General features: G+C 54.5%; 8 protein-coding genes across 8 annotated transcripts; 6 read left to right on the forward strand and 2 right to left on the reverse strand.

Moving 5' to 3' along the window:
* Positions 1–31: 31 nt before the first annotated feature.
* V1518DRAFT_376591 (uncharacterized protein) lies at positions 32–445 on the forward strand (the record flags this gene model as incomplete). The annotated part of the gene is made up of 2 exons (XM_066901549.1): positions 32–190; positions 290–445. Coding segments are annotated over 2 exons (315 nt in total), but the record flags the coding sequence as incomplete, so codon positions are not given.
* On the reverse strand, positions 255–2,292 carry V1518DRAFT_90654 (uncharacterized protein). Its single transcript, XM_066906710.1, has 2 exons — positions 1,212–2,292; positions 255–1,161 (listed from the first exon to the last, which is right to left on the reverse strand). The coding sequence occupies exons 1-2, from the start codon at positions 1,949–1,951 to the stop codon at positions 519–521; spliced, it is 1,383 nt and encodes a 460-aa protein (XP_066757941.1). The 5' UTR covers positions 1,952–2,292; the 3' UTR covers positions 255–518.
* A 1,568-nt stretch (positions 2,293–3,860) lies between these two features.
* Positions 3,861–6,044, forward strand: V1518DRAFT_386905 (major facilitator superfamily domain-containing protein). The gene is made up of 2 exons (XM_066901707.1): positions 3,861–4,962; positions 5,016–6,044. The coding sequence occupies exons 1-2, from the start codon at positions 4,059–4,061 to the stop codon at positions 5,972–5,974; spliced, it is 1,863 nt and encodes a 620-aa protein (XP_066757942.1). The 5' UTR covers positions 3,861–4,058; the 3' UTR covers positions 5,975–6,044.
* A 51-nt stretch (positions 6,045–6,095) lies between these two features.
* V1518DRAFT_90831 (uncharacterized protein) lies at positions 6,096–8,403 on the forward strand. The gene is made up of 4 exons (XM_066906711.1): positions 6,096–7,451; positions 7,507–7,943; positions 8,007–8,152; positions 8,211–8,403. The coding sequence occupies exons 1-3, from the start codon at positions 6,281–6,283 to the stop codon at positions 8,100–8,102; spliced, it is 1,704 nt and encodes a 567-aa protein (XP_066757943.1). The 5' UTR covers positions 6,096–6,280; the 3' UTR covers positions 8,103–8,152; positions 8,211–8,403.
* A 357-nt stretch (positions 8,404–8,760) lies between these two features.
* On the forward strand, positions 8,761–13,206 carry V1518DRAFT_421282 (uncharacterized protein). Its single transcript, XM_066905185.1, has 5 exons — positions 8,761–8,806; positions 8,865–9,265; positions 9,327–9,649; positions 9,703–9,843; positions 9,900–13,206. Exons 2-5 carry the CDS (start codon positions 9,202–9,204, stop codon positions 12,867–12,869), a joined length of 3,498 nt encoding a protein of 1,165 aa, XP_066757944.1. The 5' UTR covers positions 8,761–8,806; positions 8,865–9,201; the 3' UTR covers positions 12,870–13,206.
* Positions 12,976–15,068, forward strand: V1518DRAFT_421284 (major facilitator superfamily domain-containing protein). Its single transcript, XM_066905186.1, has one exon. The coding sequence runs from the start codon at positions 13,354–13,356 to the stop codon at positions 15,004–15,006; it is 1,653 nt and encodes a 550-aa protein (XP_066757945.1). The 5' UTR covers positions 12,976–13,353; the 3' UTR covers positions 15,007–15,068.
* A 183-nt stretch (positions 15,069–15,251) lies between these two features.
* V1518DRAFT_421287 (uncharacterized protein) lies at positions 15,252–16,195 on the forward strand. Its single transcript, XM_066905187.1, has one exon. The coding sequence runs from the start codon at positions 15,319–15,321 to the stop codon at positions 16,051–16,053; it is 735 nt and encodes a 244-aa protein (XP_066757946.1). The 5' UTR covers positions 15,252–15,318; the 3' UTR covers positions 16,054–16,195.
* On the reverse strand, positions 16,080–17,352 carry V1518DRAFT_421288 (cyclic nucleotide-binding-like protein). Its single transcript, XM_066905188.1, has one exon. The coding sequence runs from the start codon at positions 17,264–17,266 to the stop codon at positions 16,205–16,207; it is 1,062 nt and encodes a 353-aa protein (XP_066757947.1). The 5' UTR covers positions 17,267–17,352; the 3' UTR covers positions 16,080–16,204.
* Positions 17,353–17,370: the final 18 nt, after the last annotated feature.

Here is a 17,370-nt window from a genome sequence, read left to right on the forward strand (position 1 = left end):
TCGCCCAGCTGTTTATTGACCCCACTCACAGGATATCGTCGCAATCCTCTCGCATGCCGGCAAATCTCTAGCGGCGATGAACTCTGTCAACCCGTCCTCCACCGCCGCCGACGTGCGCGCCATGTTCCAAGAAGAAACCGCCGCGCTCTTCACCCGACTTGAAGCCGTCACCCGCGCTTTGCGCTTAGAAGTTCGCGCGCTCAGCAACGCGAACAAGAACGCCCTCGCGCGCGACGACGGCGCTGAAGCTACGATCTCGACGGATGGCGATACGGAGATGATTGACCAGGCCGAGGAAGACAAACAGGAGACTATGCCAATCGGTGGCGGAATGCAGGCGCGCGCGGAGTGGGTTGGGGTGTTGAATGAGCGAAAGAACATCGAGGCTGCGCAGGACGTGCTGAAGAGGCTTGAGCAGCTGCGGAATAGCATACAAAGCATGTAATCATAGTTATTTATCGGTGGTTACGGAGTTCCAGGTTTGAATTTAAAGAAATATGCTAGCTATGCCGTCCAAACTACAAACCAGACAGCACTCTCAACTTCGAGTAAAAGCTGTCGATGTCCAAATATGTTCCCTTCAACCAGCGTCCGTATTCCTGCGCCGTGTCGCTACTGCCAAGCTTAAATTCGCGCCTGCTGTGCAAGACCCTGCGGTTCATAAACAGCGCAATCACGCCCGGCATGAACTTGTCCTCGAACTGCTCCGCTCTCGTATACAGTATCTCCTCAAACATCTTGTACGCGCGTAAAAACTCGCGAAATTCGCCGTGCTCCGTCAGAGTGCTCGGCTCAATCTCAGACTGCGTGACATGGTGATCGAACGGCGCCTGGAATGGCGGCGAGTAGTTTACGCATCTGATTTTGTACTCCGGCATTGATGGGTGATATTGCCTGTAGAACGGATCGAGTTCGATTACCGGCCGCGAGTGCATGTAGTGGTGCCCGTCATTATCGTAGTGGAAGGTGATAGGGAATGTGCACAGTGCTTTAAATGCTGCCGGGTCACGATCGTGGATGATCTTTGCGGCACGGAAGGAGTCTGCGTAGACAGATTCACCGCCATCGGCGGTGTTGGAGACGCAATGCAAAAGTTGGATTCCGGGAGGGGATTCGTAGTAGAGGAGATCCATGTGTAGCGGTAAGTTGACGGATGTGTATCTGAAGCTTGGTTAGCATGACGCCAGAGCAGCAGCTATACCGGCACTCACGCTATGTTTTTCGCGTCAGGTAATGCAATCACGTCCCATGACGTGCCGTAAAATGTTTCTTTGATATAGCCAATTTTCTTGGCTAACTTCTCGACGACAATTTGGCCGTCGGTGTCGCGCTCAGCGGCGGGCGCATCAGTCACAAACGCGATGCCAACACTGTATAGCCCCATCACGACGTCCTTGAATGCGTCGTCGTCAGATAAATACTTGTCATAAGACCGCGATACCAGATTTCCTTCGAGCGCTTCGGCGTTCCAAAGCAGCTGCGGCTTCGCAAAGTTCCAGCGCGCGTTATATCGAGCAAGCGGATCACCTAGTCGTTGTAGCTGCTGCGGGGTGTACGTACTGACGTGATCAGGGTAGCCGCTGGCCGTCCATTTTATCATTACGTCGCCGTTGTCAAGCAAGGAAGTCATTTTGGGATGCACATCTGCCGGCAGCTGGGCGGTGGAAAAGGACTTTTGCTTGGAGGACGGGTTAACACATAGATTGCACGAGCATGCATCGCGGAGGAAAACGTTGTCGTAGCGGATATCTTTCGGCGAGGCTGCAGTTACCGCATCGACGATGGCAGCAGGGTTGATTGGGCGGCGATGTTCGGTAGTGCATGTTGTTGAGTAGCCATGCCTCCGTGATGGCTGAGCGGGTCGATGAGTGGAAATCCGGGGAACTAGCGCGATGCCCTCGCTGGCCGTGCGCCGGGTGAGCCGTACTACGGCGCGACGACTGGAAAGCATGATTGATGAACCAGAACACAGTCCTGGCAGATCTGAACGTGCGCTTGTCGCAAGCTACTTCGCAGAGATGCTGTGGGTTGATATAGAGGAAGTGAGGGGCACGCGCCGAGTCCGGGGTCAGAGCCCCGCCATCGTCACCTGAGCCACGATGAATAGATCACATGTGACTGCACCAAAACCCACGACTGGCTGGAGGTAGCGGACATGTGAGCCAGCTTCTGCATAGCTTTCATCAATAGTCTTCAAACGCTCGATATGCTGACAGGTATCAGATACATTAAAATCATTTTGCGCGCGTTGATGAAGTTGTGCGAGAGGTTTCGAAGGTCAGATATCGCAATGAGCAGCTTCTGTACCTTCTTTAACCAAGCAGCCATCTGTTGTATAGTTAAATGGAGCACGTCACGTTGATGAATTAAGTGACAAGTCAGCTATACAGCGTCTAAATTTCTATGGGTTGAAGATGCTGTGCTACTCGCCGGCGACACGTCCTGACGCGTGTTCACGTGAAGTGTTCATTCTTGTCTAACCGTTCAGTTTGCTCTGTATTTGTCGTTTCCACCGGCGCGCCCACATGCTGATCTCGTGCCAATAGATTGCAGCAAACGTTAGCCTGATCTCAGCCATCCACCGGTCGTAGATCACGCTCTCGCCCACACATCTGCACATCTTCTCAAGGTTAATGAATTTCCTCGGCATTAGCACACCACCAACTTCATTTAGGCCTGTGAGTCTAAGTGATGTCATCTTGCATGGTTACCCGCTCGAGTCTGCTGTTCCAACATGCTCACGCTCATGGTCAGGAGAATCAATCGCTCTGGCTGGCAATAATCACGCGGCTGCCCAGCATCTGCGCGATGCAGCTATCTGCAGTACTTTAGGACACAAAATGCATCGCGCGAACTAGCCGGGGCAGCAACACCGAAGAGGACGGCGCACAGAACATTGCAGCGGCGCCATAACCCAGACTAACTAGCTCAACAGAATGATTCGGACTGACCACTTCTTGACCAAGCGCGAACCATCTTATCACATCTCTGGCGGCATCGCATCTTGGATTTCATCTATTCCTCGTTCTCAGAATACGCTGAGTGAATTTCAGATCTTATAGATGGTCATAATCTGGTCATAGACCAGAATGGACGTGGCGTGATTACAGTCGTAGTTGTAAATACCTTGATTTGCCATATTTCAACGACAGATTTGCAGCACCGCGTAGTAACAATATATCGTAAGGCGCACGTCAGATGCATATGTCCAACCAGTGCGCATGCGACTAAGCGCACCGTACGTGTTGGATCTCTAGAATGGTAGCCAGTCATTTACTCCAACATATGATAGTCAACAAAGCAGAAGCAGTTGGCGAGTTGGTCATAATCATCAAAAGCTCTCACAAACCAAAATGACACAGGCCCGGCAGCGCAGACTTCAATGGTACGGGGAGCTGGGATCGTTCGAGATTACCCGCGACCGATCGAGGGTGTGGGCGAGACTCGCAATCCTGAAGTGATCACAGGTGGGTTAGGAGCAGAATCTGGCGCTCCGCCGTAATCTCGTGACCTCGCATCTAACAGCACTAAAATCCGGGTCAATCCATTAAATCAAATATCAACCTGACAAGAGACCATGCAGCTAGCTTTGACATAGTAATGCATGGTCGTGCGCCATGGGAATCGCAGACTTTTAAGAAGGGGGTGCACGTTGGGCTGACTGAGATCCTCTCCAAATGTCCTAAAAACTTCCCAAAACACACAAACTTAATTGCCAACTTGAAATATATTTACCATTTTGAACAGCAAAGTAAGCCAATATGATGAAGACGCAACAACGAAAAGTCAGGAAGGGCCATACCAAGGAGAAAGCACTGTTTCCCGTCCGATCAACACACGTTAAGCTCCTTTGGGCCTACTTAGTACTGCGGTGGGAGACCACGCTGGAATCGTAGGTGCTCTTCTTTTGAATTTTTTTTTTTTTTACTAGAACTGGAATTAGAGAAGCTTGGCCTGTTTTAACGGGGCTATGTGAGTTCAAAAGTCGGCGTTAGCGCGGGTATCGTACATGTCGTGTGCGTCCCTTGGCGTGGCTTAACTCCGGCTCCACGTTTGAGATGCCTGTCGGACATAGAGCGTCCGCCGCCTGGGGTAGCCGTCATCCACGAGTCCTGCTTAACTTGCACGCGATCGCCACGGCCACCTCCTCCTGCACACAGGCATCTCGAACTGCCCCCGCCACGCCTCCAATGCTGCCCTCGGCAGTCTCTAGCATGGCCGACATCGCTGCGACGCTCTCCGGTGGCCAAGACCCTGAGAAGAAGGAGCTCGAGCGAGTAGCCACCGACTACAACGATGTCGCCAAAAACACCACCAACTCGTCTCCGCAACGGTCGCCATCCTCCTCCACTGAACGCATTGACGAGAAAGACGTCGAGGCACAAAAACCCGAACAGGCAACGCTCGGCGGAGTTCCTGGTGGTCCGCCCAATGGCCGTACCGGGGGGGGTCCAGGTGGCCCGAATGATGGAGCCTCTCGGGGTCCACCACGGCCGATGATGGACCTTGACAAAGGGCTCGTTGGGTGGGAGAGCATGGACGATCCTGAGTGTCCGATGAACTGGAAAACGAGCCGAAAGTGGAGAAACATGGTCTTTATCATCGCGTCCTGCTTCCTGCCGCCATTGACCTCCACACTCTTTGCGCCTGGCGAGTCTTATCTCGCTGCGGAGTTCCACGAGACGCGGAAAATTATACTCACTCTCATGATATCCATATTCGTTCTAGGTTTTGGCTACGGCCCCATGATGCTACACGCCCCGCTCAGCGAGCTCTACGGGCGCAAGTACGTCATCTGCAGCTCCACATTCATCTATGCGATGTTCAACCTTGCATGCTCGTTGTCCCAAAATACCCCATCATTTTTGGCATTTCGTTTTCTTGGCGGCTTCCTGGGCTCCGCTGCAATGGTTGTCGGCGGCGGTGTCATCCAAGATACCTTCCCTCGCGAGCGCATGGGTAGTAAGTGCTGATTCTGCTTATGTGAGCAGTATCTATATCTGACTTATCTTTAGCTGTGTCATCTGCATTTGCCTTAGGTCCGTTACTAGGTCCGAACCTTGGCCCCATTATCGGAGGATTTATGGCCGAGAACGCTGGATGGCGTTGGTGTTTCCGGTTCCTGTTGATCTTAGGTGTCTGTATCTCCTCGCTGTTTTTCATTTTTGGCGAAGAAACTCATCATGGTCGACTTCTTCTCGTAAAGACTGCAAAACTCAGAAAGGAACTCAATCGACCTGAGCTGATTTCGCAAATTCAGGCTGCGAACAAGCGTACCAAGAGACAAGTCTTCTGGCACGGTATGTCGCGCCCGATCATTTTGTTGTGTACTGTACCGACAGTAACTTGTCTTGGTCTGTACATGGCTGTCGCGTTTTCCTTCCTCTACATCTTCATGACTACGATACCGACCGTCTACCGTGAAATCTACCATTTCAACATCGGCATCATCGGTCTGTGCTACCTCGGCATGGGTGCTGGTCAATTAACCGGTATTCTTGCAGTCGGACGGACGAACGACAAACTAGTGCGGTACCTTACTGAGAAGAACGGCGGCGTGCGACAGCCCGAGTTCCGACTTCGCCCGCTCCTCCTCTCATGCATTCTCATCCCCGTCGCCATGTTCTGGTACGGCTGGGTCGTCCAGAAGAAAGTCATGTGGTTCGCCGTTGTTGCGTCCATGTACCCGCTCGGCCTCGGCATGGTTGCGAGTATGCTTCCCATCCAGACGTACTTGATCGAAGTTTATGGGCCATACGGCCTCGCGGCAAGTGCCACAGCTGCTGGCAACTGCTTCCGCATGACGGCGGCGGCATTCTTCCCGCTAGTTACAACGCCGCTTTATGACAGACTTGGACACGGATGGGGCTCGACTTTGCTGGGATTCTTGGCGTTGACAATCTGCTCAACCATGGCAATCTCGTTCATGTACTACGGGAAGACTATACGCGAACGGTTCCCCCCGCGATTCTAATGACATGGCAATTAGTACAGTGAATTTATATAGATCTCTTCTCAAATCTAATACATCTCAAACCTTCCAAACCAGCTTCGCTTGGTGAAATGCTCGAGTCTTGAGCCCCACGAATACGCACAAGCCCCTTCGATTGCCGGTCATGTGCTGTGTGTCTGGCCCGCGTCCATCGCACTGTCACCCACAACAACGCATTCCTCTGTTCTTCAGAGCTGCTTTGGATATTCCCTTTGCCATCTCTTCTGAGTTTTCTTTCGATATCACTTTTGTCGCCGAACATCTGACACGCGCTGGCATAAGAAAGCTATGAGTTCTTACTACCCCCCACCACCGGCAACGCCGTTGTCTGGGCATCCGCAACAAGCACCTCCCCAGCCAGCACAACAACCACAGCAACAACAGCCAATGGTGTCACACTGGCCGCCGCTACCACCTGCCTCGGGATATCCTCCTCCTCAAATTCCTCCGACTGCTTCTGTGGACTATGGACGACGGCCATACGATAGTCGCGATCCGTATGCTACTTCGTACGGACCGCCGCGCGAGCAGTACTCCGATCCAGCGAGACCCGCACCTGCGCCGTATGATGTCCATCGCCCGTATGAAGAGAGACCACCGCCACCTTCATCTGGATCTGCACCTGCGCCTTATTACAACCGCCCCGATCTCTATGCTCAGCCTCCTCCACAGCAGTATTTGCCGCCATCACAATACCCAGCTGCGCCGTCTGCTGCCGCGCCAGTGCCGGCTGCAGGATATCCCTATGCCAGCGGCCAGCCACCGCCGGATCCCTACGCACGTTCGCGTGAAGCATATCCGCCTTATCGACCGGGCGAGCCGTGGCCGGCTCCTCCGATCCAGGCTCCCGTTTCTCATCCGCCGCCAGATCAGAACCCTCGCGGATATTACCCCCCACCGGCGCAGACATACCAAGCACCAGCTCCTCCAATCTCGCAACCACAAGCCCGGCCTCAGCCTCATCCTCAGCCTCATCCTCAGCCTCATCCTCAGCCTCAGCCTTATTCGTTGTCACGTCCTGTGAATGGGTATATGAAGCCTGATGATCGACGATCTATGCAAGGCCAATATACTGCGTCGCAGTATCGTCCTGGTCCCGATAACCGATATTCGCGCTACGACAGATCACGTGGGTCTCGTCAGCGCTCTGTTTCTCCTGATCGGAGAGGAAGATATCCTCAGTCGCACGGCTACCTGGAGCCTGGCAGTTCCTATCGCAGTAATGACAGACCCCAGTCTTACGATGGGCGAAGGACTTCTAAGTCATTTCCTTCGTCGGCATATCCGTCAAACCCGACGCCCCAGGTGCCATCGCAACCACAGATGCAAGCTGGGACTGTTATGCCTGCATCTGGCGAAGCTCCCAGGGCGTATGCTCCTCTGACTTATGCAATTCCTGGTCCGACTTTGAAGGCCAAACAGGAAGATCCAACAGGCGATAGAAGTTTGCCTATATACCGTAAGTTGATTGGCGGTTAGATTCAAGTCGTGATATGTGGCTAACAAAATTGCAGCATTACGTCCTCCGCAGCAGATCAATCCGCCATTGGGGGCTACTTTTTTGGATACTGAGGCACAGCGGAATAGTGTACCTCGCGCATACCCCTCTGGAGAACGTCACTTCCGTGATCCGATTCGAGATATTGTGACCAAGAAGTCTACAACTCGTCGGATACCTCCCAAGCTCCGCGCGAATCCGGAAGATCCGCTCGATAACGTTCCGCTAGAGCCCGCTAGCAAGGTTATGTCCGGTGCGACACCGGGACGAGGAAGGGATCAGGTTAGATCCAAGACTGATGACTCTCCTTCTACATCTCGGGTTTTGAAGAGAGAACGTGATCATGAAGGGGACCTTTACAGCGATGGCCCACTCAAGAAGCAACAATTAGATACCGGACAGGAGGAGAAGCTAGCTGCGACTGAATCTTCTTCTGCTGGCGACGCTGACAAGGTAGAAGTGGTCTCCAGTTTCAGCGTATTATCGCAGCTGACAGCTACAGCGGGATCTACCCAGAAGCCTGAAAGTGGCCCTACCCCTAGTTTACTACAGATTGTCGAAAAGACTCTGGCCCAAATTCAAGGAGGAGGACAACTACAAAAGCTGTCATAATTTCAATTTTGGATATTTTACGCGACACTCTGTATATTATTTCGCGCAGTGTATTTTGCCCATTTGATTTGTTTCGACGCGATTTTTCTGACTTTGATGCATCACTAGACCACTGCGTCATTGTACTACTATTTTGTTCTTTCTTAGAACTTATAACCCTTCTGCTTGGATTCTGACCATATCTTTTTCGCGATGAGATTTCAGAAACGTTACCCAGAGAGTTTCTACGAGTTGCTTGCGCTTATGCATATTTTGCGACGTTGCTGTTCATGACACGTTATTTTTGGCGCTGTTGACTAGCGATATATAGTGCAAATGTTTGCTACATTATATTTATATGCACATGCTTAAAATCTACGCCATGAGTGGCTGTGTGTAGTGCTGTGTTGACTGCAGTATCTAGAAAAGTAAAGTCAGGATGTGGCTTGAGCAGTTACGTGTACATTTCTTGTGATTAGACGTAGTGGCGGTAGGCTGCATACCTGGCTCCTGACCTGACCCCCATATTTGTTCTTTCTCATTCAGCTTGTAGATCGAGCAGATTCATGTTGAAGGACGATTCAAGCTGAGGATGTAGTTTGATGTGATGGTGATAAACTGGAGCCAGCGACCGTAGTACATGTGATCTGTCGGTTGCATGCGAACCAACAGACATAATAAACACGTTATAACTGAAGAGTGAATCTTAAGAAGCTTTAATATCCGTGCGCAATTTCCTGTGTCTGTGGTGGCGATGAAATCATTGTTGATATACATGTCTAGTTCGTACTTGCGGCGATTTCAGAAAGTCCAGGCGAAGTTACGTTTGTGTTGCTCGCGAGCTCATCAGCTGTCGGCCTCTCCCGTGATCACTTTCGACGCACCTGTAAGCCCGTGTTTGAATCTAGCATATAACAAACTCGGCCATTTATCGTCACTAGCTCGACCTTGAAGTTGCTGTCCGTGCGCGGGATCAGTGGTTGTGTGAACGAAGTCCGTTGCTCGGTGCTCATCCTCATCGCGGACCCCGAACCTGCAGATCAGGGGCCCTGCCAGACCCTTACCAATCTGTGCACACTGTCCATGAGTTTACGACGCGGAGAGGAGATTCATACTTACGATGGGCGCTATAACTAGTAAGCCCGAGGACGTGGGGAGCGTGTACATGGGTGATCGATCAAGATGTCAGTGGTATCTTTGTGTTGCTGGTGCCGATGTATTCTAACTACAAGTCTGTTCATATAGTCAGCGTATCGTCAGTTCATATCTCGACTAGATACGGACAAACATTGCTACACATCGCTTCGTCGGCCGACAAATGTAGTCTCGTGGTTGTCCGCGAAGAGGAGTCGCCGATGGTCGAGTTCGTCCAAGACATCGAGCCACAGAGCATCACGCCGATATTACTCAAGCTTCCAAGCGAGAACGGCCTGGTGTTCACGTTCAAAGCCGTGCTGAATGCAGAGACCGCGACGAATTTTGCTTTGAATGGCCTGACGTTTATGAGCTCGACCAGCAAGACCGCGCTCGATTCTACGCTCACAAAGGAGTTACAGTCTGATCCCAACGTGAGTATTCCAGGTATAATGACCGCTAGAATCGCATACTCATGGACTAGCAGATTCAAAACCGAGATAATGTTATATTCATCGGCGATGTGGTGACACCGGAAGCAAAGCCAGTCGAAATGGAGTGGACGTGGATGTGGCATCCGCCATGTGATGCGCATCCAAAGTTCAACGGCTGGAGAAACGCATGCTGTGTACGCTTTACTGATTATTTTATGTTGCAAATTTGTTACTAACTTATATTGTGCAGTTCGCCGAGTACAGCAAGAGGGATCATAAGCTAACAATGCTGATGCGATTTTCGTTCTGGGTTAGCGACGCACCTAAGTTACTCAGGCCTGTAACAATAACACCCGAACTCACTACTGCGGAACGGTTTGCGAATTTCGGTGACGAATCGCCGGGCAATGAAGCTGTGCCACCAAGCTTGTTGGTCACCAGCGCGAGTCTACTTAGCGATCAAGCCACCACACCAAAACTCATAGGTCGAAGCAGCTCAGCGGTAATTCCGTCGTCATCATCAAGTAGCCTCGTGGCTCGACCAGTCATCGACGATCAATCGCAGCCCGAGGACGGACCATTGTTCCGTGCGACGATCTCTTCTTTAGAGAAGAAGACATCGGGATTGAAGGCCACGATCAAGAAGACTTTAAAGAGCGCGGCGCGGGTATACGAGGCTCAACAGGAGTATGGTGACAACCTTGCTGTATTTTTGACAAATCTACGGGATACGGCGAAGGTGTTGCCATCCATTCGACCGGTTGTTGACGACTACTTTGCACTTGTGGGACGCGAATTTTTGCTCTTCGAGCGGAATTCTTGCATGGATCTGCAAAAGTTTATCATTGAGCCTCTGAGGAGACTTTACGACGTTGAAATTAAAACCGCAGATTCGAAGAAACGTGATTTCGACGAAGACTCCCGGGAATACTACGCGTGGCTGAGCAGATACCTATCGATGAAGCAAGAAGTCAAAGGAAAGAAAAAATCAGAGAGTGACGTAAAATACCAGGATAAGCGCAAAAACTTTGAGTTGAAGCGATTTGATTATTACTCGTACATGCAGGATTTACATGGTGGCCGGAAGGAGCAGGAAATGGCGTTTCAGCTGAGCGCGTATGCCTCATCGATAATGAACCGGTTCGACTTCACATGCACGAGGATACAGCTGAATAAGAAGCAGGTAGATGAGATGATTTCGACAATGAAGGAGAATCGCGAAGCGTGGATTAGGCGGCGACAGGATAGAGAGGAACGGAGACGCGCGTTGGAGCGGTCAGCCATGCCGGAGCCGGGTGCTTCGTCGAGCATTTTGGGATCCTCTGACAACGGGGGACATCACAGGAGACAACTATCTGAGGGTATCAGAGGACACATGGGCAAATTTCAGCTTCCTCCGCTACGAACTACAATGTATAACGGAACGAAGGACGTGCCTCTGCCAAGTTTGCCGCTGAAAGATGTCAACGAGGGTGCACTATCAATGGATACGGGACGGCGGAAAGAGGGCTTGCTATGGGCCATGTCGCGACCGGAGGGCCACAATGATCCTCGCAATCTGAATAAGCTCGGGTGGCACAAATTCTGGGTTGTGTTGGCCGGCGGGCAGTTGTACGAGTACACGAACTGGAAGCAATCGCTTGAACTTCATAATGAGCCCGTGGACCTGAAGATGGCTACCGTGCGTGAAGCGAGATCGGCAGAGAGACGATTCTGTTTCGAAGTTATCACACCGCACTACAGGAGAATGTATCAAGCGACGTCGGAGGACGATATGATGTCATGGATCAATGTCATCACCAATGCGATATCGAGCACCATTGAAGGAACGAATTCGCCAACGACTCCGTATACGGTGGACCCAAGCACTGCAGGTACGACGCCGCTAGGCGGGGATCTCAAGGTTTCCAAATTACAATCATCGCTCGGCTCAGCAAATCGACTCGGCGCGTCACCGAAGGTGCTGAAGCCGGGCATGCGACCGAACGAAGGACCGAGCTCTGATGAGGATACGATGGATGGAGGCATGTTGAAGTGGACGGTGTCCGCTGATAGCACTGCGAGCCAGTCTTCGACGGTGCGCGAGCCTACGGAGTCATTGATGCGGAGACTGCGCGAAGCAGATGCGGCTAATAGCATTTGCGCAGATTGCGGCGGGCAGGCAAAGGTAGAATGGGTGTCTATCAACTTAATGGTGATTCTGTGTATCGAGTGCAGCGGTTTGCACCGGTCATTGGGAACGCATATCTCCAAGATACGCAGTCTGACGTTGGACACGACTTCGTTCACACCGGATTTGGTCGACGCACTGCTGGCAATAGGAAACAAGAACGCAAACTCTGTTTGGGAAGCGCAGCCAGCAGCAGAAACTGCAAAGACGACGATGAAGCGCATGATTCACGTGCAGCAGCAGCAAACGCAGCTACAACAGCATCAGAATGTGCTGAGTCAGTCTCCTGCGAATGGAGTCGGGTCTACAGGAAGCACGCCGATCGTACGACAGGCGAGACTGGACTATATCACGCGAAAATACGTTGGGCGCGAGTTTGTATCGCCGGTAGCGCAGGCGGATGCGGCGTTGCGGAATGCTGTGAAGAAGCAGGATATTGTGGAGGTATTGCGTGCGCTCGCATGCGGCGCCAATCCCAATGGCAACAGCGGCGCAGGGTCGACGCCGATATCGTCATTGTCTTCGTCGTCCTCGTCAACGTCGCTGTCTTCGACATCGTCGGTTGCCCTGCCGTCGCTGCCGCCGACGAGCAACGGAGACCGAGCGTATTCGATCTTCATGGCGGCGCTGGTGTTTGCGCCTAGGGACACACGTACGTTCCCTGTGATGGAGGTGCTATTACAGAATGGCATGACCATTCCAAGAGAGGTCCCGCCGGAGATCCGACTTCCTCCCTTCGCCGCGGAGTACCTGGGCCGGCGTGGCGCAGGCCGGGGGAAAGCTGAAGGCGGCAACGGGGCCAGCATGTATGACCCGATAACGCCGTCATCGACATCATCATCGTCATCGCTACCTATCAGCGTAATGCCACCAGCTAGCTCAACGCTGCTGCCTGGCGCAATGGCATCCGCACCACAGACCTCCAGCATGTTATCGAGTACTTCGGCATCGGCGGCCAGTTTGCTGGATCAAGCGAACAGCAGGTTCCAGCGCAAACTGAGCATCGGGTCTCCGCGTTTACATCATCAGCATGGGAACGGAGCGAAGTAGGGCATCGACGGGGAGAGTTACGTATAGTAAGGGCGTTTAAGAAGAGGTTGGACGGACGACAAATATCAAACGGAACGGACGGAGTTTTTGTGATGCGCTCTTTTGTGAATGATTTTGATTTTCTTTCGATTTCTGCCAGTTGGAGCTGAGGGGTGTGTAATTTGTAATCCACGAGGGAACGAACATGGACATTGAAAATGCAGTGTGGAGGTGATGCAGGTGGAGGTTGTGGCGGTTAAACAGTCATCCCAGAGCACTGCTGGCGCACGCCATGGGAAATAGAGTTTTAGATGTGGGGTAAACAATAGGAACAATTGGGCGGAGGCGCCCCGCCAATGCGGATTGGGCCTAGGACTGAGCCATTATATCCGGGCAGCCGCGGGGTAAGAACTTAGCCCGCCGTCGCGATGGCCATGCTCCGGAAACGCGCTACGGACGCGATAAATACGCCAGCGAGGGCAGGTTTGCGGGAGTATACGTACTTATGGTTGAAGTGGACCTGGAACGGCAGCAGGAGTGCACAGCAGCGACAGAGAGGGCGACGGTAACGACGATGACGGACGAGGAGAAGGTGGAGGATACCACAACGACCGAACGCGGCAGCGACGACGTCGATGTTGACCCCGAAGCGCGTCCAGCGGTGTTCCATTCTACATTCCAAGAAGTCGTGTGCATCGCGGTGCTCGCGCTGGCGCCAGCGATGAACTCGGCAAACCAAGGTTCGCTGCTGATCGTGCTGCCGCACGTGGGGGAGTACTTCGGCATTGAGGGCTCGCAGCTGTCCTGGATCCTGAACTCGTATTCGCTCGTTGCGGGGGCGACGATGCTGATATTCGCGCGGCTGTCGGATATGCTGGGACGCAAGCGCGCTCTGCTGACGTCGTTCGTGTGGTACGCGGTGTTTTCGCTGATCGAGGGCTTCGTCAAGTCGGATATCGTGTTCGACGTGCTTCGCGGGCTGCAGGCGTTCGCTGGCGCTGCGGCCGCGCCAGCAGCTGTGGGGATATTGGGCGTAATATACCCCGAAGGCCGGCGCAAGAACCGCGTAGTTGCGATGTTCGCGGCCGGCGCGCCGATGGGCTTTGTGCTCGGAATGACTGCGTCGGGCATATGCACGACGTTTCTGGGGTGGAAGGCTCTGCTTTTCTTCCTCGCGATCGTGTACGGCGTCTTGGCAGTCGCAGGCGCTTTTGTGATTCCTAGCGACGCGACCGCGTTTGCAGTTGCGAACCGCTTAGTGCGCGCTGCCGGGGGGAAGGAGATCGTGCCGGAGCGGCGGACGTGGCGGACGAGTATGCAGTTACTGCGGTCGCTCGACTTTATCGGAGCAGGGCTGTCGTTCGTGGGGCTGGCCATGTTTGTGTTTGCGCTCTCCGCGTCGGGGGGTGCTGCGCAAGGATGGCGCACGCCATACGTGATTGGTGTGTTGATCGCCGGAGTCGCGATCGTGGGACTGTTTATCGTGTGGGAGCACTACGCAAAGTCACCGCTGATGCCGATGTTCATCTGGCGGTGTCCCGGGTTCGCCGTCTGCATGGCGACGGTGTTTTGCGGTTGGATGGTGTTCCAGGGCGGACTGCTGTACTTTGTGCCGTTAGCGTTCCAGAACATTCGCAAGTACACGGTGCTAGAGAGCGTATTACACCTGCTACCGCAGAATCTGAGCGGCATGCTGACGTGTTTTGTGGCGGCGAACATTATGCACGTGGTGCCTGGGCGGATCATCATGGTGATCGCAATGGTTGCGTTCCTAATCGGCGCGCTGCTGTGGGCGACGCAGCCGTACGGGATGAGCTACTGGGCGATGACGTTCCCGGCGCTGATTGTGGTGCCAATAGGCTGCGACCTCGCGTACAACGTGGCGAGCCAGTTCGCCATGAGCGTGGTACCGCCGGCGCTCAAGTCGACGGCCGGCGGAGTGTTCGTGGTGATGACCCAGCTGGCGGCATCGGTAGGTGTCGCGGCATCGACGGCGGTGGTGACCTCGCAGATTGGGAACGACATCACGGGTCAGGACGCGGAGGTGCTGTTCCGGGGGTACAGAAGTGCGTACTGGCTGAGTGTTGGGGTAGCCGGGGCGGGCGTGGTTCTGGCCGTGATGATGCGAGGGGTGGGCACTCAGGGGGCCAAAAAATAGCACGTGAATGGACTCGGGTTCGGGCTGCAGTCGGGCCGGCTTTGGGCGAGGCGATGAGATCTGGGCCTCAAAATGAGGGCTTTGTAGCGCACGTATGTCAGCAGGCGGCGCACAAGCGAGGAGAGGCTAGGCCAAACGGGGCGGGGATGACGTCGGTGGCTGGGACAGCGTGGCGCAGGGCGTGGCTGGACAGCGTCTGGCCAAAACTTGGCGCCTCGTTTTCGTCTCGCGGTCAGTCCTTTTATATCATCTTCATCTCTTCCTCTTCTCTGGTCACCACCCGATATCCTCTGTCTATTCCACGCCATCGCCATGCTCGGCGCGCTGGCCGCCTTCTCGCGCACTCGGTCTGCCGACTCCGCAGCCGTCGCTGCTACGTCGCCGACAACCGCACTGCCGCCGCGGTGCTCCCAGCAGCACCAGCAGCTCCTCGTCTCCGGTGCGTTCCTGTCCTCCGTCATCGTGCTCTTTCTCGTTGCGGGCCCACTCGTGCCGCTCTCCTCTGCCGCCACCTCGCCTCAGCTCGTCTCTCAGATCTCGACGCTGCCGCCACCGCCGGTGAGTGGCATGGATTCCGCTGCGCTACGAAGCGTGTCATCGATCCTGGGCGACATGCGCCATGAGCAGCAGCGGGAGCTCGATGTCGCCTCAGGGCCGCCTGTCGCGACGGGTCTATCTGACTCCGCGTTCACGGCAGCAGAGTATGCCTCCTCTTCGTCACCCACAGAACTGCGCGGGCCGAGATCGCGGCGCGCGGACATGCGCGAGGCCGCGATTATGCGGCGACAAAAGGCGGGGAGGCGGTACAAGCCTGCGCCGATTGTGCCTTCTACCGCCGAGCCCCACGATGAGCACCAGCAACGACCGCCACCACCACCACAACAACAGCAAGGCGAGATCGGGGACATGATGGCGCGGAAGCCGCCAAAGTGCAACATCGTGATAGATCCACCAATGTTCTCGCCGCCAGATAAGCGCGCGCAGTCCGGGTTTGTTGTGCTGGTGGTTGGCGTCATTACACTCGTCACAGCCGGTCTCATGATGTGACTCTTTTTAACAAACGGCATTGGGATGCATTTGGCGTTGGATTGTGTTTTTTTGTGTATGCTAACTGGCTGGCGCTGTTGCGATACGATACTTGCGGACGGTTGTACATAATATAAATCGTTTTACAGTTGTAATGAAGTGGATACAAAACTCAGTAAGACGGCAACACAATCTTGTCGCCGATGAGCCGGTTGAACCCGTCCTTGTCGAGCGTGACGGCGTTGACGTGGGTCTTTGCCACGACGGTGGCCGCGCGAGGCCGGTCGTTGAGCAGGGCGAGCTCGCCAAAGTAGGCGCCTTTAGAGAACTGATTGACCTTGCCTTGGCCGTCCTTGAAGACCTCGGCTTCGCCGTCTTCAATCAGATAGAACAAATCGCCGACATCGCCCTCCTTGATGATAACGTCGCCAGCATTAAAGGACACGGCCTTGAGCGCGTCCGCGATCTTTGCGCGCTCCCAGGCGGTGAGAGGCGCGAGCACGGGCACGTCGCGCAGGAACTGCTCATACATCGAGCGCTTGGACGCGGTGCGCTGCATGAGGATGCGGCGGAAGGTTGTGCCGTCTAGGATCCAGAACACGCAGGGCTGCGTGGTGATGACGGTCGCGGCACGCGGGCTGTTGTACATGAGCGCGAGCTCGCCAAAGGACGAATCCGGGCCCGAGGATGACACCTTTGTACCGTTGATGAAATAGTCCACAGCGCCGGACTCGATCATGTAGAACTTCTCGCCCTCGTCGCCCTGTTTGAGGATGGTGACACCGGCGGCTGGCACCCGGGCCTCTTCCAGCACAGCGAGCACAGTGTTATGGGCCTCGTCGTCGAGGTCGCGCAAGAGAAAGTTCTGCTGGATGATCCGGTTCAACCGCTCGATCTGCTCGGGTGACTTGGGGATCGTGCGCGGCCGCCAGTGCGCGGAGCCGGCCGTGGGCGAGAGCGACTCGCCGGACACAGACGTGCGGCGGTTGGCATTGAAGTTGATGGGCAGCGGGGGGACGGAGGGGGTCGATGGCAAGGCAGCGGCACCAGTGGCAAGCGGCGATAGCGCGGGCAGCGCCGCGGGCGAGCCTGGCGCGGAGATCGGGGCGGGGGTCGAGGGGATGGGAGAGTCGGCTGGGACGTCTGGCGCCGCGGAGGGCGCAAGGCGCTCGTCGATGGTGACGAGGTCGCCGGGGCGGCGGTCGGACTGGAAGGAGAACGAGGAGGAGAACATGGTGTTCCTCGCCGCGGGGCGGCAGCTGTGGAGACGGGCGAGAGAGATGGGCGGAGAGTGTGGATGTGGTAGTGGTGATGGCAGTGGTGGTGACGATAGTGATG

This window comes from Limtongia smithiae, assembly GCF_038497785.1.
Source record: "Limtongia smithiae strain NRRL Y-17922 unplaced genomic scaffold V1518scaffold_11, whole genome shotgun sequence".
Taxonomy (NCBI): domain Eukaryota; kingdom Fungi; phylum Ascomycota; class Lipomycetes; order Lipomycetales; family Lipomycetaceae; genus Limtongia; species Limtongia smithiae.